This window comes from Myotis daubentonii, chromosome 1 (genome assembly GCF_963259705.1).
Source record: "Myotis daubentonii chromosome 1, mMyoDau2.1, whole genome shotgun sequence".
Lineage (NCBI taxonomy): Eukaryota > Metazoa > Chordata > Mammalia > Chiroptera > Vespertilionidae > Myotis > Myotis daubentonii.
Window position 1 is genome coordinate 85,881,372 of NC_081840.1, and position 23,978 is coordinate 85,905,349.

General features: G+C 40.0%; 1 protein-coding gene across 11 annotated transcripts in view; it reads right to left on the bottom strand.

The window, feature by feature from the left end:
• Window positions 1-17,734, bottom strand: part of HEATR5A (HEAT repeat containing 5A) — a 123,340-nt gene extending 105,606 nt beyond the window's left edge. For 10 of the 11 annotated variants that reach the window (XM_059709935.1, XM_059709901.1, XM_059709883.1 and 7 more), the window contains exons 1-2: window positions 17,597-17,734; window positions 1,729-1,912 (exon numbers count right to left, since the gene is read on the bottom strand). In XM_059709935.1, coding sequence (XP_059565918.1) covers window positions 1,729-1,854 — 126 coding nt within the window. In that variant the 5' untranslated portion in view covers window positions 1,855-1,912; window positions 17,597-17,734. Of the gene's footprint in view, window positions 1-1,728; window positions 1,913-17,385; window positions 17,521-17,596 lie in introns of those variants that run through there. The other variant, XM_059709864.1, reaches the window with a different exon arrangement.
• Window positions 17,735-23,978: the final 6,244 nt, after the last annotated feature.

Below are 23,978 nucleotides of genomic sequence, written 5' to 3' on the forward strand. Positions count from 1 at the left end.
TCTAATCACTGGGTTATACAACTGAAACTAATATAATATTGTATGTTAACTGTAAATTAAAAATAAAAGATTTTTTTTTAAGAAAAAAAAATTACAAGTAAATTGGTGGTGTGATCTTCATTATCACATGAATAGGTAGTTAGTTGCCCTGCTGGTTATTTCCACAAAATAAATTCTGGACCACAACATACTGGAGTCTCTGTGAACAAAGACAATGGCTCTATTTCTCCTACATCTTTCTTCTTATGTTTGAAAGGTAGAACAAATTTATATTTCAATAAGAGCTTCTTAGTTACTAAGCTCCCACCCCATATATAGTTGCATAATAAGCAACAACCTATAATCCAGTATCAGAGCTGACCTTGTAATGGTTACTTGTTTTACTCAGATCCTTTTCTAAGTTCAGTGCAATTTTCTTTTTGCATGTTTATGCCACTCACTGCCAATAATGTTACTCCAGTTTATGTGTCTTCTCTCTCAAAAAGGAATACAGAATATCATTATAATGGTAATGGTATTTAGATGCTCACCAAGACTTCTTAAACTTCCACAGTGAAACATCTGTTCATTTAGTGTATGGATTTTGTCTTTTGTTAAATTCTAAACATCTCCATAAATAGTGTCTTTGTACCTCTTCTGCATTACAAATACTATTGTTATTTTGTAGAATATCCTTCTATTTAGAGGTATGCAAAAAGTATTTAGAAGTAAAGCATAACTTCACATGGCTCAGTAAATCAATAGGTCAATCAAATATGGCAAAATATTAATAACTGCTGAATGTATACGAAGGGTATGAGTGGTTAGTGTTCTTTTTTTGTACCCATTTTATAAGCTTTTAAAAGGGAATATGTTTACTCAATGACTCTCCCATTAAAGGGTCCACACCTTTCTTTAAATTGAAACTCCTATGACACTATTAGCACTATACTACACGGCTTCATGCATATGGAGGTACATAAAGTATACAGGGCTTCATGCATATGGAGATACATAAAGTATAGGATATAATGAAAATATAATCTAATACAGTGTAGTCTGTAATTAGTTTCTGAAATATTTTTGAGTAATATAAAAAATATGTGAATACCAAGAACCTACAACCAAGATTACTTTATCCAGCAAAGCTATCATTCAGAATTGAAGGTCAGATAAAGTTATAGGAAATGCTGAAAGGTATCCTTTAAGAAGAGGAAGAAGAAAAAGGTAAAGATACAAATTATGAACAACAAATACACATCTATCAACAAGTGAATCTGAAAATCAAGTGAATAATCTGATGAACAGAATGAACTGGTGATTATAATAGAATCAGGGGCATAGAAAGGGAATGGACTGACTATTCTTGGGGGGGAAAGGGGTGTGGGGGATGCAGGAAGAGACTGGACAAAAATCCGTGCACCTATGGATGAGGACAGTGGGTGGGGAGTGAGGGCGGAGGGTGGGGTGGGAACTGGGAGGAGGGGAATTATGGGGGAAAAAAAGAGGAACAAATGTAATAATCTGAACAATAAAGATTTAATTTAAAAAAAATATATGGGCTAATTTTTATTGCTTTTTTGAACAGAATAAACTTCCTGTAACATTTCATTATAAAGTCTTAAGATCTAGCATTTGAAAGCGAATTTAGGTTATTCTGAACAGAACTAGAAAAGCAAACCAAAGGAACAAAATATTATCTGGCTTAAAGAAAAACAAACAAAAACCAGTTTTTGTAGTTTTACCTACCCTGCTGGTTGCTAGCAAGAGCTTTTCCAAATATCTCAACCAATCAAAAATGAACTCTGCCTTCTGAACTTCACCTAGTTGATTGCATGCTTCTTCATTCAGCAATAAGCTATGAGCTAATTCCATTCCTTGCAGAAAATTCTAACTGGTCTCAATTGTTCTTATTAAACATCAGTCAATACACCTAAGAAAAAAACAGAGGAAAATAACATTTTAAAATGAGAGTGAAAAGGAAGGAAACCTTCCACAGAATAGCATAAAGCATAATTAAATAGAGACGTCTTTTATAACAGCTCTAGGGAGAAACTGGGAAAATCCCAATACTTAACTCCTGTTCACAAAGACATAAAATCCATTTTTGTATTCTCTTCTCCTTATTTAGGAAGCTGACAGGCAAAACAGAGTAGCATTATTGACATTCATATGCAAAAGTGTGCTAACCAGAGAGACATTCCATTAAAATTCTGAAAATTTTGAGGTTAGACTATTCAAGTGCTCCATTGTAGTACAGTAAACTTTACACTTTGTGGACCTCTATTTAATGAACTTCGAATATACTGGGCAAAATTTCCAGTCCGTATGTCATATGTGAAGATTAACACCTTGTTAATTTAAAAATGCTTTTAACCAAGATTTGCTCATAATTAAATTTAACAGGCTACTCTTTTGTTATTAATTCACTGTTATTTTTAAACAAATTTTAGCAAATGGATATGTTGGAAAAAACACTGTAGTAATTTTGCCAACATGAATAAATATTACATATCTACAATTAGAGTCTACATATTTAAATCCAAGAGTCGCCGTGCTTGTAAACAATGTTCGGTGAATGATTGGCATGTGATCCCATCACATCCAACACGGTAATTGGTTCTGTTGTCAGTAATTGGTTCTGCTGTTGGGAGGAGTGACTTTGTGCAGCAGTTTTAACACATTGCCAGCTGATGTTCACATGGGCACTAAGCCACACCCAGCCGTGTGCAGTCACTTGTGTAACTGGTGAATGCACCCATTTACTAGACCTATTCAGTATAAATTTAAAACTACAGTAATACATATAGAAAACTTTCCTGTGATATTAAACTTTTCATACATAATCAGTTTTCATTACACAAACGTGTCTACATAAGTAAAAACAGGTAAACTGACTAATTTGCCAATTTCTTAACGTACACATTCAGAAAACCTACTTTATTATATAACAGACTTTTGCCCAAATTAGTCCGTTATATCTAGGTCTTACTGCATAAAAATGGGTCAGGGGTGCATATTAACAGATATCTAGACCTCCTACTAAAACTCTATAGGAAAGCTTCACATCTCCCTGGGCTCTACCTAGGAAGATATGCAGTCATTTACCTGGAGATCCAAACCAGGAGCAGAAGGTATTATTCCCGTTAGCATCTGTTCCCCTAGCCTAGTAAGACTCTGCTTGTACCTTGAGGCTAGCAGTTCTGGGAAAGAGTTCCAACTCAACCAGTAGTCTCCTTATCTCTGTGAGCCGTGTGAAAGTAAAATCCTGTTTTAGAAGGCACCTGGATGTTGTCCAAGGATTGTAGCAATAAAAACCATATCTGCTCTGACCCAGATCCAATGTAGCCTTCACTTTGTTGTAGCAAATAATCAACAAAGGACAGAGGAGGTTTCGTTTTGTTTTTAAATTCATGAGCATCTCCTGAACATACCCTAGTGCCTTTCCAGAATACAAATAATATAAAGTGTGTAAACACACACACACACACACACACACACACACACACACACACACCAACTTATAAGACGACACTGTGATTATGGAATTTTTAATTTTTAGAATGTGCATGCTCAAGTATGTATTGGTAAAGTAGCATGATGTCTGCAACTCATTTTCAAATGGTTTAGCAAACCAATTAGTCAGCCAGAAAATTTGGCAAAATGTTAACAGCTGAATGTTGGTAATGGGTATGTGAGTTATCTTTTTACTATCCTTTAATTTTTCTGTATTTTTTAAAAGGTCATGGTAAGTTGGAAAAAATTATTGAAGAAAATAAATTTAAAAACACACAAGCTGACTTTTAAAAACAAATCGTTAGTATTACATATAGGAGTGACAGATATCAACAAGAATATTAAACACCAGAGAAGGCACCATATATGTAATAGATGAGCACTCCTACAGATGTAATACATCTGTAATACTTTCAACAATAAAGATAAATTTAAAAAAAAAAGAAATACAGGACTTTTATTTTTTTAAAAAGATGAGTATTCTTATTCAAGTATCAAAACTTAAGTTTGAGCCCTGGCCAGTGTGGTTCAGTGGATAGAGTATCAGCCTACACATGGAAGGGTGGTGGGTTTGATTCTGGTCAAGGGCATGTACTTGGGTTGCAGGTGTTGATCCCAGCCTCCGTGGGGGTGTGTGCAGGAGGCAACCAATCGATATTTCTTTCTCACATCAATGTTTCTCTCTCTCTCTTCTTACTCCCTTCCACTCTCTAAAAATCAATTGAAAAAAATATCCTCAGGTGAGGATAACAAAACAAACACTAAGTTTGATATATTATAAATAAAACTCCAAGCTAAACATGAACAGGTCACTGGAACTGCACAGAAATATAGACAGAATGCTACAGGTAATTAAACTAAAACATGTAAAATATATAGTTCATATTCCCTAAACAAATTTCAATCTTTTATAGAGAAGCCAGTAAGTAAAGATGTATTAGAAAATCAGATGGGAGACATGGAGAAGGTTTCCCGTTTCCCTCTTTCCTCTCTCCCATTCCCTCCCTCCCTCCTTCCTTTCCTTCTTTTCCTCCCTTTCATTTTTTTTTTCTCCCATAGAGTTTACTGGTATAAAATTACCTACAGTGTTAGGTCATCATAATTATTAAATAACAGAAAAGAGTCTCTTTTAAAGACAGTAGTCACAAACTAATACCCCATTAACCAAATTTGGCTTGTAATGAATTAGGAAAAAAAATTAGTTACTAATATTTAAACGTAAGATTTACATAAATACCTGGGTCCATGTTCCCATATAGCGCCTCTTAGAGGAGCAGGGACTCTTGAACAGGCCACAGTTGCCACCTGGTCTGCACTATTCATTTACATTATTTGCAGACTTCTATGGGTATTTAAATTTTCAACTCCTACTGCTTCCTCTGGTTTGGGCCAATCCTCTAAATTCTGACTGTGATGCTGCCCCTGAGGCCAAAAAACAGGTTTTACCCATCCACCAAATGTCTCCTCACGCCTGTGTGCCGCTTTAGCCATCTAGGTTGTCCCTCTCAATCAGTCCTGTCCACCTGCCAATACCATCCATGACCTAACACTGAAAATCCTCAAGAAAAGTACATATTAGGTTATTTTCAGAAATGTCAATTTTAAGGAACAATACAAACAATGGCATTAACAAAATCACTTTACAAGACACATGAATTTTACCTTCTTGTTTAAAAAAAACCACTTTCCTTTCTTAAATTAGCAAAGGGAATTGACCAAAATGTAGACAATTAAGGATAAAGGTAATAAATGCTAGAGAAATAATTTCTGGAAGAAACCTAATGAACAGAAGGAGAAAAGCAATGTCTATGACTGTCTAAGGGAAAAAGATAACCTCAATGTCATAGAGAAAATTTCTTATAACCACCAGGCAAGTCAAAATCCTATCGTAAGAATCAAATTACCCTTTTTGAGGTCATTACGACTGCTGAAAAGACATTTTTTCCCCTTAGGCAGCAGCAATATTGTGGTGTAAAATGATCTATCAAGAAGCAAAATAGCTAACACAATGCAATAATAAATAATTCAGTAAAAAGCTTGAGATCATAAGTAGGGCATAAAGTTATCTCCAAGGCCCTCAATACATTTCTCATATAAATGACATCTAAAGAAGTAGGCAATTCATATTGGTAATCCCATATCTAAAACCCCAAGTCTAAAATGCACCTGTGACCCCCTAGTGTGCACTGTCAATGAGATAAATAACTGCATTTTGCAAATAACATACCCCTGGCTCTTATCTGAAGTTTCATTTTAGGAAGATGACTAAAATGCAATCTATCTACTATACATTTTAATATAACCACAACCTTACTTATATAAACATCTAGAGAATGCTTATTTTTCAAAATTTTCCATGTTTCTGTTGAGATTACAAAGTGATTAATTTATTAAAAGTATATATAGCAAAATATTTTTCAAATTAGTTATGTTACTTGAAAAGAAGAGTTCATAAAACTGCTGCTCCCACCTTATTTTTGACAGAAGCTAATATTTTTTGACCACTTACTATACTCTAGGCACTACAGTAATGTTTTACTAGTACATTTTCTTGAGTAATATGAAAACTGTTCATAAGGCGCTATTTTTATTAGCCCTATTTTAAGATGAGGAAACTGAGTCACAGAGAAGCTAAGATGATGCCAGTCCTGACAGAAAGTGTTAACATAATTTTCTCTATCTAGGGTTTACAGATCTATTTTAGTAGAGATGGGAAATAGGCTGAAATTCGTTGCGGGGTGAGGGGGAGTCTCCCTAATCTTTTTGGTCATTTTAGTTTCTTAAAATGATTTATTATATCATTTTGAGAAGGGAAAAGAGGAAAATCACAAATAATCAAAGAGAACATCAAACACAAAATAAGATAGGTTTGTTGGATTGGTTTGTTAGTTTTTTCTTTCCAGAGCACAAAAAAGACCAATTTACAGAATGAACCAGCCACTAGGCAGTAAATGGAACTAATTCTAGCAAGCATCAAGTGCTTAAGGTTCTAAAACATGTCTCATACTTAAATTTCAATTACTTTTCTTTGGCTTTCATTTCTCTAAAAGATATTACAATAGCTTCAAATCAGCCTCTAGTTTCTCGTTTTGTTCAAAAAGCATAAAATGAGCCCAAAAAACCCTCTCAAGAATCTCCAAATGTTCAGGAAACATACATAAATCTTAAAATCCAAACCTTTAAGAAAAAATCAACAACACGAGACAAAACCGTAATTAGCTATAATTTAGAAAAAAGCTGGGTCATTTTATCCTGACCTGAGATTCCCTGTGACCTGTGACTCAGGCTTTGCATAATTATAGGTTACAAAATAGGAAGCCAGAAGTTACACAGAGCATCATGCTTAAGATGCTACCTTAAGAAGGCTTGCCTTGGCAGAAAGAAAAAGAGGTCTTTTTGTTACTGTATTTTAAACATTCCAAGACACAGTCCTAAAATTTGTTTGCTGATGCCCCCCACTAGGGATTGAGCCAAAACCCAGGCATGTGCCCTAACTGGGAATTGAACCATGACCTCAACTACTGAGCCACACCAGCTGGGCTATCTTGATTTTTAAAGCTTATCTGTATTTATTCTCCATCTTTGAGTCTGAAATATCTTGCTTTTTTCTACAATGAATTCACTATTTTAAAATTCATCTAAGAAAATCACTTCCTGCAGGAAGCCTTTCATGATTAATTACCCTATTCTTGTACTGTCTCCTTTGGGTATAGCATTTTTTCATCATTATATTTATGCTTCTTAAAATAATGTTTGGCTTCTCTAGCCATCCATCCATCACTTAAGACTATAAGATTCTCCTGGGTTTTTTTTCCAAATCATGATTCAAAAATCTTAACAGTGATTCTCAGATAGCAGCATTGTGGGTAATGTTTTTTCTCTGGTCTTCAAATTTTTAGTGAATTAAAATACTTTAAAATGAAATTCTTTTTTAAAAAAAATATATTTTATTGATTTTTTACAGAGAGGAAGGGAGAGAGATAGAGAGTTAGAAACATCGATGAGAGAGAAACATCGATCAGCTGCCTCCTGCACGCCCCCCACGGGGGATGTGCCCGCAACCCAGCTACATGCCCTTGACCAGAATCGAACCTGGGACCCTTCAGTCCGCAGGCCGACGCTCTATCCACTGAGCCAAACCGGTTTCGTCTAAAATGAAATTCTTAAAAACCAATAAACAAACTAAATTTCTATCAGATTCCTAACTTGACGCCCAAATCACAAGATGACAATGGTAGCTATTATTCACTGAGCCAGGAACTTTTTTAAGTGCTTAACTTATATCTCATCATCACAAGGAAGAAAGCATGAAGATATCATTGGTCCCTATTTTATGGATGAAGGAACTATTAAGATGCCAGTAAATACAGGTAACAGAGCTGAAGTGAACCCAGATTTTCCTGGCAACAAAGCTCATTCTCTTTATTCTAGGAAGCCTTTCCACGGGTTGGGGAGGACAGTGTTTTTGACATTAAGATGCAAGGGACACTTCAACTAAAAATAAAAAGATGTGAGGAACAAAATGTGTGGAACAAACAGGGCATAGGGTGGAAGTTGGACACATATTTGGGGGCTTTCTCTACCAATCTCTACCTACATCTTTCAGTAAACCACAAAATCAGCTTCATCTCCCAACTCCTCCAAGGAAAAAGGTCAAACAATTAAAAAGGGAGTGTTGGGAAAATAGCAAAGGGAACAAGAGATGAGGTATGTAAACTGTTAAAAATTAAAAGAAGCTAAAATTAAAGATATCAGACCAGTAACAATGTAGACTAGTAGTTCTCAACTCTAACTGCTTTAAAGAAATACCCAAGTTGAGCCTAAACCAACTGAATTAGAATCTCTGAAGGTTGGGGTGCTGTGATAAATGAATTTTTCATTTAATCCTCATACCACTACCATAAACATCTACTAGCACTATTAATCTATACTAATAAAAGGGTAATATGCAAATTGGTCCTGACACCCTCACAGTCACGACCGGATATGCTAATTAGTTTGTTACAACCAGTATACAAATTGACCATCACTCCAAACACACAAGATGGCCACCCCCATGTGGCCACAAGATGGCCTGCAGGGGAGGGCAGTTGTGGGCGATCAGGTCAGCAGGGGAGGGAAGTTGGGGGAGATCGGGCCGGCAGGAGAACAGTTAGGCATCGATCAGGCTGGCAGGGGAGTGGTTAGGGGGCAATCAGGCAGGCAGGCAGGTGAGCGGTTGGGAGCCAGCAGTCCTGGATTGTGAGAGGGATGTCTGACTGCCCGTTTAGGCCTGATCCCATAGAGGTCGGACAGTTGGACATCCCTCAAGGGTCCCAGATTGGAGAAGGTGTAGGCTGGGCTGAGGGACCCTCCCACCCCAATGCACCAAGCTTCTAGTTTATAAATAAAAATACTGAGACTAGACAATATAGATGATTTTAATAGCTGATTAGTGCCCACTACTCTCCTCTAATTCATCTAAGAAATATTTATCTTGATCTAATTTTTAGATAAGCCCATAGTAACTAAAACTGCTTTAGAAAACAGCAAGAAAATGACAATAAAATTCAAACTTATGATATTATTTGGTTTGAACTTAATTTTAGTCTAATTCTCTGTAACAACCCTAAAAATAAATTTGTTGTCATCAGTTAATATTTTATTTTATTTTTTTAAAGCCCTAGGATGATTTTTTTAAAAAAATATATTTTATTGATTTTTTTACAGAGAGGAAGGGAAAGGGATAGAGAGTTAGAAACATCGATCAGCTGCCTCCTGCACACCCCCTACTGGGGATGTGCCCGCAACCAAGGTACATGCCCTTGACCGGAATCGAACCTGGGACCCTTCAGTCCGCAGGCTGACGCTCTATCCACTGAGCCAAACCGGTTAGGGCCATCAGTTAATATTTTAAATGTGAGGTATACAATAATGATTTAAGCTCAGTAAGAATTTGTTTTAGCTGAATTTTCAGGTTCAAAATTACATATACATCAAATCTAAATGTGAGAAGTATAAAACTATTATAGCCAATACTGAGATTTTAGAAAAGTTAAGTTTTATAGTGACAGTACAAACAGGTTCAACTCTTTTGGAAAAGATAATGTATCACAAGTCATAAAAATATCATAACCATTTGACAAAAGTATCCAGTTTTGCCCTGACAGGTTTGGCTCAGTGGATAAAGTGTCAGCCTGTGGACTGAAGGGTCCCAGGTTTGATTCCAGTCAAGGGCATGTACCTTGGTTGCGGGCACATCCCCAGTGGGGGGTGTGCAGGAGGCAGCCAATCGATGGTTCTCTCTCAACGATGTTTCTAACTCTCTATCCCTCTCCCTTCCTCTCTGTAAAAAATCAATAAAATACATATTTTTTTAAAAGTATCCCGTTTTGAAAATCCATGGTAAAGAAAAAAAGTACCAGAAGGATAAGTGTTGATCATAGCACTATAAAAATGAAAACTGGAAACTTGCAAGTCCAATGTTAGAGAAATGGTTAAATAAGTTTGACATATTCAAAGAATATTAGGCTCTCATTAAAAATTTTAATTATGAAAACTACAAGTGCAGGAGGTTTACATGTTAAGAGAATGTCCTATAGGTAGGCAGTCTTTTCTAAAGAGTGTTCTGCAGAACAGTACCAAAGAATAAGAATAAATGTTGTATGTGTAGGGGGGAGGGTCCAAATCCAAATACTTATGGGTAATGCCAAGTTAGCAGTTTTCTTTCCTTGATAGGATCTCCAAACATGCGATATGGCAGTGCGCAGATGCTATTTCTCAATACATTTTAACTACAGACCTCTCCTTGACCTCTACCTTTCTTGTTTTTCTCCTGCTAGGAATCTTGTGAAATTGGTGGTCTACAGAACACAATTTTTGAAATACTAAACATTAAAGTAAAAAAAAAATTTTTAAGTCCTTTTTGTTCTTACTATGATGAATTTTTTTAAAAAATATATATTTCTTTCTTGATTTCAGAGAGGAAGGGAGAGGGAGAGAGAGATAGAAACACCAATGATGAGAGAGAATCATTGATTGGCTGCCTCCTGCACACCCCCCACTGGGGATTGAGCCCACAACCCAGGCATGTGGCCTTGGCCGGAATCGAACCTGGGACCCTTCAGTCTGCAGGCTTATGCTCTATCCACTGAGCCAAGCCGGCTAGGGCTATGATGAAATTTTTATTAGAAGTAGAATATGAAACAAGTCAATATCAAACTTCTACTTAAAAGTGGCCATTTCTGGTTTAATATTTCAAATTATCTAAAAGTCAGAATTTTAAATGTAAGCAGACAATCTTCTGGAATATGAATAAACAAAGAAAAGATAGTTTTAATTAACTAGTATATTTAAGATTTATTAGTTCACATAAAATCTGTTATTTATGCCGAAACCAGTTTGGCTCAGTGGATAGAGCGTCGGCCTACAGACTGAAGGGTCCGGGTTTGATTCTTGGTCAGGGCACATGCCCGGGTTGCAGGCTCAATCCCCAGTGGGGGGCATGCAGGAGGCAGCCGATCCATGATTCTCTCTCATCATGTTTCTCTCTCTCCCTCTCCCTTCCACTGACTGAAATAAAAAAATTTTTTAAAAAGCCAACAAAAAACAAAAAACAACAACGATAGATAACACATGCTATAGGACAGAGAAGATATGATGGAATAGTAAAGAAGTTAGAGTTACATGGAAATGTATAAGTTGGGGTAAGAAAGAGCCAGAAGTGGGGAATGCTTTCATTTTTCTTAAGTACTCCATATTACTAGCCTATATAATAAAAGCCTAATATGCAAATCAACCGAACGGTGGAACAACTGGTCACTATGACACACACTGACCACTAGGGGGCAGATGCTCAACACAAGAGCCCTAGCCCGCAGGCCCCAGGCCAGCCAAGGCGGGTGCCAGCGGGGCCCCCCGATTGCCCCGCTGGTCGCCCCGCAGACAGAGGCGACTGGTGGCGGCAGGGGTTGGGGCGAGCGAGCGGGTGGTACCAGGTCAGCCAAGGTGGTGCCAGTGGGCCCCCCCGCCAATCACCCCGCCAGCAGCCCCACAGATCGGCCCTGATTGCTGGCCAGACCTAGGGACCCTACCCATGCACATATATATAAAAGCCGAAGCGACCGTTTGACCAGTAGCTATGACGTGCACTGATCACCAGGGGGCAGATGCTTAGAGCACAGGCATGGAAACATGGAACAGACTGATGAATCTCAGAGGGAAGGGGGAAGGAGGGAGGGCGGAAAAAGATTAACCAAAGGTCTTATATGCATACTAGAGGCCCGGTGTACAGATTTGTGCATCGGTTGGGGTCCTTCAGCCTGGCCTGCAGGGATCTGGCATCCCCTGAGGGGTACTGGATTGCAGGAGGGCGCAGGCCAGGCTGAGGGATCGCACCAGTGCAGGAATCCATGTACTGGGCCTCTAGTCAGGGATAAGAAGAATGGCAGAAACTGGATTCAGTGAAGGACATTACCAATCGGGCCCTCAATTGAAGTCTAGCCATTTATGGCAAGTCTCCTTTTAGATTACAAAAAAAGGAAACCCTGAAGAGTAAAAGGAAGTGTTGGGGGTGGGCTGAATGACTGAACGTAGGAGCCAACTCTACTAAGGCAAAAGTAGAAAAAGGAACTAATTTTTTTAAGGATTTAGTTACTAGGACCTTTTAACTCACTATCTCATTTAATCCTCACAACACTGAAATTAAGACATTATCCTCATTTCACATTTGATGGGTAAGAAATTTGTTCAAGGTCAAGATACTACTTACAGTGGTTCTCAACCTTCCTAATGCCGCGACCCTTTAATACAGTTCCTCATGTTGTGGTGACCCCCAACCATAAAATTATTTTTGTTGCTACTTCATAACTGTAATTTTGCTACTGTTATGAATCATAATGTAAATACCTGATATGCAAGATGTATTTCATTGTTACAAACTGAACATAATTAAAGCATAGTGATTAATCACAAAAACATTATGTAATTATATATGTGTTTTCCGATGGTCTTAGGCGATCCCTGTACAAGGGTTGTTTGACCCCCAAAGGGGTCACGACCCACAGGTTGAGAACCGCTGGTTTAATCTTTGGCTACTCTTGATAATTTTTATCATTACTCATTCTACAAACCAACTCTTCCAACTCCCCCTGGGGAGAGAGATTTCATTCTGAATATTTAGTTGCAGAAAGCAGATTTTAAGATAACAGAAATTTTACTCTTGTATCTCCCATCTCATTCATCCGAAAGTCACCATCAAAGCAATCTCACTACTTGGTCTACTCAAGAATCCAGTAACATGAATTAAAAAAAAAGAAGTTGTTTTAAAACAATAAAGAGGAACTAATTGTTTCAAAGATCATAAACTTTACTTACATTGATTCCTTAGAGCCTGTTCATTCTTAGTTTAAACATGACTAATTATCCAGTTATTTGGATTCTAGCTAGGGTGGTAGTCAGCATCATATTAAAAGTGAAGGAGCAAACTCACTGAGAACAGGAAGAAGGCAGAGCAAGCAGGTAACAGTGATGGAAATGACCAAAATATCATTTACTACAGATATTTCAAAAACCAGGGCAATATGGGGCTACTTAGTATAAGAGCTAAGTACACAAAATGCCATTATTACCTTGGCTCAGCAGAGACCAGAATGTTGCTCAATTTTTCAAAGTAACTTTATCCTTATATTTGCTGCTCATGCAATCTGCCACAGAGCATTTCCTAGTTCAGCCAATAGACAGTGCCTGCTTTAGAATGTCCTCCTTCTAACTGTTCATGGCTCTTACATCATCTTTTTTTAATACGTTGGGGTTTTTTTAATCCTCGCTGAGGATATTTTTTCCATTGATTTTTAGAGAGTGGAAGGGAGGGATTGGGGGAGGGAAGGGGAGGGAGGGAGAGGGAGAGAGAGAGAGAGAGAGAGAGAGAGAGAGAGAGAGAGAGAGATCAAAGGTGTGAAAGAGACACATCAATTGGTTGGCTTGCACATGCCCCAATGGGCCGAGGATAGAACCAACAACATAGGTATGGGCCATTGACGGAATTGAACCCACAGTCATGGGTTGACGCTCTAATCATTGAGCAACCAGCCAAAAATTTTTTTTGTAGAAAGAGAGGAAGGAAAAAGAAGAGGTATAAATAAACATCAGAGAAACATCGATCGCATGCTCCCTACTGGGGATCGAGCCTGTGGAACAGGGGCACATGCCTTGATGGGATATCCAACCAGCCACCTCTTGATGCATGGGAAGACACTCAAACCAACAGCCACACAGGCCGGGCATGGCTCTTACTTCTTGGTCAGCATTCAGATTCATCCTTAATCTGCACTATGGTCTGACATTTTGGCTTTCTTCATGGTCCCTTCTAACTGACAACATACCCTATGGAATATATCTAGCCTAGAATTTAGCAACATTTCTGACCTTCCGAGATTCCTACCTGAGGAGTTTTCTTGGCAGACTTCTCACTCCTTGCCAGATGCCCAGCTTTGCAAATATAGCTTCCTAGAACAACTCTATTATTATTCTGCCTTTTGGTTATGACTACCATGGCCCAACCAAGTAATACAGGGAATTACCATCTATTACTCTAACCCCCAAGTGGGTCGGGGCAGCACACCATAATCAAACTCATTAATATTTCTGCAGCAGAAGATGAACATAGTCACATAAAGTGGGGTTAAAAAATGACTCTAAATAGCTTCATATCATTTCTGGTCATGTTTTCCTGTCAAATGAGTTAAGAAAAAACTTTCAGAGAACTTTGAATTCTATTTAAGATTAAGAAATTTTCAACCAATGTATGTATGGTTTTGCTTTTTTTGCTTTTCATATTTCCTCCCCCAAAATTTAAAAATATTTTTGGGGCCCTGACAAGTTTGGCTCAGTGGTTGGAGCTTGGGCTTGTGGACTAAAGGGTCCTGGGTTTGATTCCAGTCAAGGGCATGTACCTTGGGTGCAGGCTCCATCCCTGGCCTGGGTGAGGGTGCTTGTGGGGGGCAGGCAATCAATCAGGAGGCAACCAATCGATGTGTCTCTCTCACATCAATATTTCTGTCTCTGTCTCTCCCCCTCCCTTCCACGCTGTCTGAAAAGCAATGGAAAAAATATCCTCAAGTGAAGATTAACAAAAAAAAATTTGTTTTGGTGTTTCAGTGGGTAATTTCAATTTTCTGTTATTTTTATTACATAAAGAATGTATTGAATAAATGAGGTATTATTTTGCATATATATGCACAAAAACATGCATATTTCAACATATAGAAACCTACAGATGCAACATAAGAGGATACAGATACATGCTATTGTATAACTGTTGTATACTGGTAATAAACCAATAGAGAAGCATTATCTGGGCAATAAATACAGCTAAGTTATTGAAAAAGTACATATATAAGCCCTAGCTGGTTTGGCTCAGTGGATAGAATGTTGACCTGTGGATTGAAGGGTCCTGGGTTCGATTCCTGTCAAGGGCACATGCCCAGGTTGTGGGCTAGATCCCCAGTAGGGGGCATGCAGCCAATCAATGATTCTTTCATCACTGATGTTTCTATCTCTTGTTCCCTTTCCTTTCCTCTCTGAAATCAATAAAAATATATTTTAAAAAATGAAAAAGTACACATATAAAACATCTTATTTAGTGCAATTAGAACCATACCATGGTTTTAAGATTAAAAATAGTATATGCTGAGCTTTAAATATTTAGAATTACCATTCTTACAAGTTTTCCCTCTTTCCTGTTAAACAACTAGCTCTAATTTCTTAGGTTGGTGACATTAACATAGTGCTTTAATATGGCTATGTTATGCTTCTTTTCTAGAAGTAATTATATTTTAAATTGTTACTTAAAAAAAAACCAAAAACGCCAAAACCGGTTTGGCTCAGTGGATAGAGCGTCAGCCTGCGGACTGAGAGGTCCCAGGTTCGATTCCGGTCAAGGGCATGTGCCTGGGTTGCGGGCACATCCCTGGTAGGGGATGTGCAGGAGGCGGCTGATCGATGTTTCTCTCTCATCGATGTTTCTAATTCTCTCTATCTCTCTCCCTTCCTCTCTGTGAAAAATCAATAAAATATATTTTTAAAAAAAACAAACAAAAACAAAAACAAAAAGCCCAAGCATGACTCAAGATACATGCTCCATTTGCAATCGGTTGGATATCTTCCTAGAGTTCTAATTTCCCATTTGGGTCTTACTGTAGATAAACATTTGATTTCATGTTCACAGTTACACTTCCAATACGTCTCTGTATGATCTTTTGATCAACTGCTATATCACAGGATTCATGTTAACAAAATGTTTTGAGTAAAAGTAACTTACTGTTACTTGTGATATACACCATGAATGATATGTTAAAAAGAGTTTACTAAATGAAAAAAACTTTCCACACCAGGTCTAAATTAAAACTAACATTATAAACTTGTTAAAGAAACACACAAAATTCCTTTCCTCTCTCTAGCCTTACCAAAAAGCTATCTTGTTAGCAGTGGTTCTCAACCTTCTGGCCCTTTAAATACAGTTCCTCATGTTGTGACCCAACCATAAAATTATTTTCGTTGCTACTTCAAAACTGTAATGTTGCTACTGTTATGAATCGCAATGTAAATATCTGATACGCAGGATGGTCTTAGGCGACCCCTGTGAAAGGGTCGTTCGACCGCCAAAGGGGTCGCGATCCACAGGTTGAGAACCGCTGCATTAAAGGTAAAAACTTTATACTAAGCAAATGTAACAGAAAAGCCATGCCCCTCTTCCATCATTACACATATAGGATCCCGAAGCAATACAGTTTACCTGACATAATATGAAAAAGCAAGATTAAGAATTAAAACTGAACTTAACCTATTTCCTCCTACAAAAAACGATTCAGTGGGTAAGACTTTAGAGGTCTAGTCTAGGGTGTGGCAAATTTTTTTCTGTCAAGTACAGGAGAGGCTTTAGGCTTTGTGGGCCACACAGTCTCTATTACATAAACAATACATAAACAGCCACAAAATCTACAAAAACTGGCAGCAGGCTGGATGTGACCCACACGCTGGCTGTCAATTGTTGACGCCTGGTCTACTCCAAAGCCTTTAAACACTAGACCTAGACAAGGGATTCAATTAAATGATATCAACAAATCTTTACTACTTCCTTAGGTCTCAGTTAATTCATTTCTTAAATGAAGTTTAATAATAGTTTCTGCAGTCTCCTTAAAATGCAGAAGTGCTTTTTGTACAGAATGATGGTCCCAATTCAAGGACTGCTCAAACCCCTCAATATACTATGGATAATTAACGAAACAAAAAACTCAATAAAGCTTTTTTTTAAAAAAAAAAATACATGTCATTGAACCTTCTGCTTCTGAACGGTATTGTGGACCCCCCCCCCCCCCCCCGTTCTTTCCCTCCTTTTAACATCCTCTCTAGGCTGCACGTTTCTTAAGGGCGCTGGATATCTGAACAATGTCCCTAAAACAAAGTAGAATCATGACTTCTTATGAAGGGACGCAAGTCATCTGACAACTACTTTCTGACCTGGCAAAGTGTAAAATCGTCACCGGTTAGTAGGGACCTTGGAGCGCTGTGCAAGTTTCTAAGACTTTATAGCGACTTGAAACGACGCTGCGCGGGCCGAGAGCAGGGGAGGTGCTTCCACCAGCGAAGCAAGTGCTGCCCCAGCAAGTGCTCCCCTTCCGTGAGGACTGGGCAGGGTCCTCCGCGCAGAGGGGAGATCCGCTCCCTCCGCCGCCGTCGGGCGCGCGGCTCGAGGGAAGCGCGCGGCGTCCGGACCACCGGCCCGAACCCGGGTCGCGGCCACGGGCGTAGCCTGGGCGGGTCCGGAGCGGGGGCGGCGGGCCGGCGGGGCGAGCTCCGACCTTCCACCTTCCCGACGCCCGGCTCCCGCCCGCGGGCAGAGTCCACGCCTACCTGTTGTGCTCGGGAGCGGCCAGACTTTCCCGCAGCCCCGGAGGGAGGACGCGCGGCGCTGGCTGCCGGCCGGCCCCGCGCCCCGCTCAGCCCGTCCCGCCAGGGCCCGGCCCCCGAGGCCGTGTCACCTCCTTCCCCGGCCAGTTCCCTCCCCCGGGGTCCCGGCTTCCGCCACCACCGCCCCGGGGGTCCTCCAAACGGCTCCACTCACGGTGCAGGCCCGGTGCGCGGTCGCTCCAGCCGGCAGGCAGCCCGACACCGCCCCGCGCGCGGGAGCCGCTCCGCTCCCGGGATCCCCAACGGCTCGTCCTGCGAGGGGTGCCCCCGGCTCAGCACTCGTCCCGGTCCCGCTACGACGCCGGCTCCTCCGCGCAGGGACTGGCCGGCGGCGGCGGCAGGGAGGCGGGAGGGGCGCGCGGGGCGGAGCCGCCAACTCGGAGTCCCCAGCGCGGCGCGAGCCGGCGAGCGGGAGCCGGCCCGGCCCGGCCCAGCGCCCGAGGCCCGCCAGCCGGCCGCCGAGCCATCGAGCGCCCACTCTGGCAGGCGTGACTGCTCCACCGCCGAGAGAGCGATGGCGGGTGCCGGGGCCCAGCGGAGGCCGGGCAGGGGTTTGCGGTCCAGAGATATTGGCCGCACTATGTTTGTCCGTTTTGTGTCACCAGCCAGAACCCTTGGGGGGCGGCAGTGGGGCCCCTGAAGGCTGCGCCGGGAGAAATTTAGGCAGGGAGCGCCGTGGGTGTGGTTGACCTAAATAAAGAGGTAAACTGAGGCAAGCTAAAACAAGAAAATGAGTTTATTTGGGAATAGCCGAGGCATTGCAATTGTGACAAGCAAACTGTAGCAAGCTACAGGAGAGCCCGTTGAGGGCTTGGGATAGGCTATTATTTAAGGGCAGAAAATGTAAAAAGGGGAGAGTTCACAGAAAGCTAAGATTATAAAACACACACACACACACAAAACCCAAAGAGCTCCCCCATGTATGCCGGCCCTGTGTCTGGTTTAAATTCTTTCGTAAAAAAAATAATTTTTTTGTGACATCTTATTGTAAAACATGTTTTAAATACAGAAAATTTGAAAGAGTAGTATATACCATATGCTCACCATCCATATTCTACATTCACATTTTACTTCTGTGCCCTTCTGACACACCTCCGTCATTCTCTGGGCGCTCTCTTACTTCCTGGCCCAGGCTCACCTTGCCCCAGCCCTGGATGCAGCCATTTATCCAGGAGCCTTGAAAATGTATGAGTAGACAAAACCAGCCCAGTCACACAAATATAGCTAAATTCCACCTCCTGTTTGTGCCCCTGGCAAAACTTCCCAAGCTTGATATGAGTCAACTTCTGGCCCCACCTCACCCGCTCATCATCCAAGAAAGTCCAACACTATCAGTTTTCTGTAAATAAGACATTTAAGGAAAATCAGTCTCTTAGTCCTTAAATTTTGTCTTCCTGAGGGCACATGCCTGAGAGTCTCCATCTGATAGTCTCCGATTCTATTTTAGATTGAAATTCTTTCACAGTGCAGATGGGGGAATGATAGGGGGAGGGGGGGAGTGATTCTAGAGCACCCTATCTCCTTTTACAGCCTGAGACTTTGAGGCCTGAGGCACAGTGACTTGCTCAGGATCACACCTTGAATCAATGGGGGAACTGGGGCAAACAGCCTTGGTTCCAAGTCAAGTGCATGTTTCCAGTATACTCAATCTTTTGAATGTAATTAAAAATTTTTTTATTTTAAAACAGTCTCAAGCTTACAAAAGTGTTGCCAGTATAGTACAAAGCACATTTTTTCCCCCAGAACTATTTGAGATTTAAGTTGCTGACACAATGTCACATTGTTACTAAATACTTTAGTGTGTGTCCTGATAGTAAGTACCCTGTACTACATAATCACACTATAACTAGTGAAATCAAAATATTTACTTGATAGGTTTTGACAATCGTCCCAATAATATTCTTTTTGGTGAAAGGATTCACTCCAGCATCGAGCGTTAAATGTACTTGTCGTGCAATTTTAGTTGCCTTCACTATGGAGCACTTCCTCAGTCTTTCCTTGACTTTTACAATCTTGACACTTTTGAAGATTCCCAGCGATTATTTTATAGAATGGCCTTCACTTTGCATTTGTCTGATGTTACTCATGACTAGATTCAGGGTAGGGATCTTTGACAGGACTCACAGAAGCGATGCTGTGTTCTCACTGCCTTCTGTCGGGTGGCATATTATTTTAATCTGCCTTATTATTGGTGTTTATTTTAATAAGGTGGTGTCTGACAGACTTCACTGTAAAGTTACTTTTTCCCCTTTGTAATGAATAAGTATTTTGTGAGGGACATCCTTTGAAACTAGCTAAGTATTTTTTTGTTTCTCATCAAACTCCCAATTTATTTATAATCAGTATGAATTCAGTGTCCTATTTAATGGATTATAATCTGTTTATATCATTATTTATTTCTTTATCTATTTACTTTAATCCTCACCCAAGGATATGTTTTTCTTACCTTTTGGTGTATGATACAATGTTCCAACCAACTGAACCACTGGGCCAGGGCTATCATTATTTATTTAGATGTTCAAATTGTCCCAAGTTTGGTCAAAGAGAGCCCCATTTTATGCTGGCTTCTGTGTCTTGTTTTAAATCCCTTCATAAAAATTCTTTCACAGTATTTTATTGTAAAACATTTTTAAAATACAGAAAATTTGTATATACCATATACTCACCATCCATATTCCACATTAACATTTTACCATTCCGTGCCCTTTTGACACACCTCCATCACTCTTTGAGCAATCTCTGACTTTCTGGCACAATAAGACGTTCCATGTTCATCTTGCCCGGCCCTGGATGTAGCCATTTATCTAGGAGCCCTGCTTCCTTTCAGTGAAGAATTGTAGTTAGAAGCAGTAGGTGAGCTCACTGCTATTGGGGTATCACTGCTAAGGCTGTATTAGTGGATGCAGCTAGGGAATACTGTACATTCATGTACAGTGCATCCATTTATGTATTCTCACACATTTAAAGCTACATATCTTTATTGAATAATATGTATTGAAAAACCATATGTTCACAATAATACCTCCAATGCAGCATCGCAGTTTATTATAGTTTTTTTCCCTCCCATATTTATAATCCCTTCTTCTTACAGAGAGAAACCTGGATCCTATTGTTCTTGGGGTGTTTACTTGTTTGAACACCTTCCCTATATATTTAAACAATCATCACAGCTGCCATCCCTCCCTTTGAAGGATGCTGCTCTTACCTCATCAAGATTCCGAAAATCCAAAATTACACTGCAAGTTCTCTTTGTCTTTCCTTGCTTACCCCTGCTCCCAAACCTGTGCCCATGCCCAGCCTGTGCCCTCCCCACCCTGTTCAGACTCCATCCTTGCCAAGCATCCCTCTACGTCCCCTCCTGACCACACTTGATATATAGGAGTGTGTGTGTGTGTGTGTGTGTGTGTGTGTGTGTGCATGTAGGGAACTATAAAGTACCCCGAGAAAGGAACAAAAGTATTATAAATCCTGAGGGGGACAGCAATTACTATGAAGTCCAGTTGGGAGGCTCATGAAGGATTTACAGAAAGAGTTAATACTTAAAATGGGCTTTGAAGGATGCATAAGAATGGAGGAGTGGATACACTCTATTAGATACTGAAAAAACTCTAGAAAATAATTTGAGCAGATCCAAACTAGAGAAAGGAATTTATTTTGACTGTATGTGCAATAATAACACTAGAATTTTAGGGCTGGGAGGGATATTATGTATCATTGAGTTCAACCACTAGTTTTACAGAGGATTCAAAGATGGCTCTAAAGTTTGAGCCTAAATGACTAAGAATTACATTAGAAGGAGGAGTCAGTTTGGAGGAGGATATAAGTTTAATTGTAAACATGTCACATTTGAGGTGATAGTAGAGCATCTGAGGAGAAATGTGGGACTACAACTTAGAAGTGGGGTCACAACTAGAGATTCTAGATTCAGAACTTTTCCAATGGAGCTGACAGCTGATACAATGAAAGAGAAAAAATAACAAGAAAACAACAAGGACTCTGAAAAACAACCAGTCTAGTCTTAACCAGATGGAAATGTGTTTCATCTTTCAGTTACCGTTATATTTTGGTCAATCTCAAATTGAGATTTTGAGTCAGAATAAAGAGGAAGCTGTATTATAATTAGTGGGAAAAGAACAGCTTTGGAATTAGGTGATTTGTGTTCAAATCCTAATTCTGGAAAGGAACCAGGACCAAAGTTGGTCTGTCCTGGCTTGGTCTGGAATGTGTGGGTTCTTCACTTTGTGCAGGAAAGGTTTCACCACACCCATCCAGGTGATTATTAAAGCTGGGGATAGTGAAACAAAGGAAAGTTTTAAGATAGAAGAGGCAAGATCACAGTGACAGGAGGGAGCTTAGACTGGGCTGCCTAGACTCAGAAAAGGAAGTCTCAGTAACAAAGTGAGCCAGGCTGGGCTGTGTGGACTCGGGAAAGGAAGTTACAGTGGCAAAAGGAGGCCCTTGGAGACAGGTTCAAGGGGCTAGCTCCTGACAAGCTGCCGCTCCCCTGGTTTCAAGTCTCCTCGGAGCCATCAGAGCTTAAGAGAAAGAAAGCAAAAGTACACACCTGAGGAAGGGTTGCAGGGTGTGTATTGGAGAGCACTGGGGTGCTTAAAGGAGAGCTACATTGGGTCCTTTGTCTTAAGGGATTTTTATCTGTTTTCTAAAGGCAGGAGTTATAGAGGAGATCTCAGGGGAGGATCTCAACAGAATATTCAACAGCTCCCCAGATATGTCCTTTAATATGCTGATGCATCAAGATGATCCTATAACGGAGTTTGGGATCATTCTCTGGTCAGCTTCATTTTTACCTTGGATTTGTCTGGCTCTAATGGCAGACAAATTATTCCCCTGACTTCATCCATTTTGGGATTTGGCTGGTACTCATGGCACCAACTGGATCTCTGTTATCTATTTCCTGACGAGGATGATTTAAACTATTCATTCTCTGGTTGGGGAGAGGCGTAAACCATCTGTGCCTAAGTGTCCTTGTTTAGGGAAAATAAGGTCTTGTGATTTATTAGCAGGCTATTAATTGCTCGGCCTTATTTAACTATTTGTCGCAGTTTCCCTCATTCCACTTGTCAAGGAATTTCCTCGCTTCTTACTATCCTGCCCCAATTCTACCCCTTGATAGGCACCACATGGGAAAAACCACTTTGTATCTCTGAAGCTCAATTTCCTCACTTAAAGTTAGAATAATATCTTCCTTTCCAATGAGATGTGCTAAAGATTCAAGATACAGGAGAAACAACAAGCATGTTGCCCATTATCAAATGATAGCTAGCACTATTAAGCACTTACCTTACCTTTCTACTATCTAGTTACCCTGTCTTGTCAACCCAGTTGGTGTCACTATTTGGCACACAGAAGGCACTCATCAAATATTTGTTGAAGGAATGAAGAATTTTATATACTTTCTATTTATTTTATACTCATCATGATAATGTATCTTACTGCATCTTCCTGGCTTTCTACAAAGAAATAATTTCCCTACCAATAAATGAAGCATTCTAAGAAGTAGAACTGTTAGTATTTAGTGGTATATTTAAAATTATCAAGTAAATCACAAGTTACCTCTTTGACTGGCTATGCGATATCCTGCTTTAATTTATTGTTCAAATACATCTGATACAATGACTCCAGGTTCCAACCAACATACATTTGGGGAACTGAAAATAATAGATTACCTTTAACATTGCTTCTACCCCTGAGATTATAAAATTCAATGATGGTAGAACAATATTATTCAGATGGCTTAGTTGGTTGGAGCATCATCCCATACACCAAAAGCTGAGAGTTCAATTCTTGGTCAGGGCACATACCTAGGTTGTGGGTTCCATCCCCAGTCAGGGTGCATTTGAGAGGCAACTGATCAATGTTTCTCTCTCTCTCTCCTCTTCCTACCTTCCTCTTTCTCTCTAAAAATCAATAAACATATCCTTGGGTGAGGATAAAAAAAATAGGCATGCTCAAATACATTTGAGAAACATTATATGGCTGTATATTATAGCCACCTCTTAGAGAGTCATTTTTATATTAGTAGGCTCCATTTTTTGGAAACATGCCATGTTTCCAAGCTTATTTGGCAATGGAACATAACATATTTTTAAAAAGGAATCCATACTAATGTCTTTTAGAACTGGTGTTCCTAGGAGCAGACTTTGGGAAATGCAGCTCTGTAAGTCTATCATTAGTGACTCACTCCAGTCATGTCAGGTTGATCAATTTGGATAAAATCATCAAGGAGACGAGTATACATGTGGCAAGCTCGTGTCATAAAACTTGCCGAAACCGGTTTGGCTCAGTGGATAGAGCGTCGGCCTGCGGACTGAGGGGTCCCAGGTTCGATTCCGGTCAAGGGCATGTACCTGGGTTGCGGGCACATCCCCAGTGGGGGATGTGCAGGAGGCGGCTGATCGATGTTTCTCTCTCATCGATGTTTCTGACTCTCTATCTCTATCCCTTCCTCTCTGTAAAAAATCAATAAAATATATTAAAAAAAAAATAAAACTCAAGTGTTGGGCACAGTTGCCACT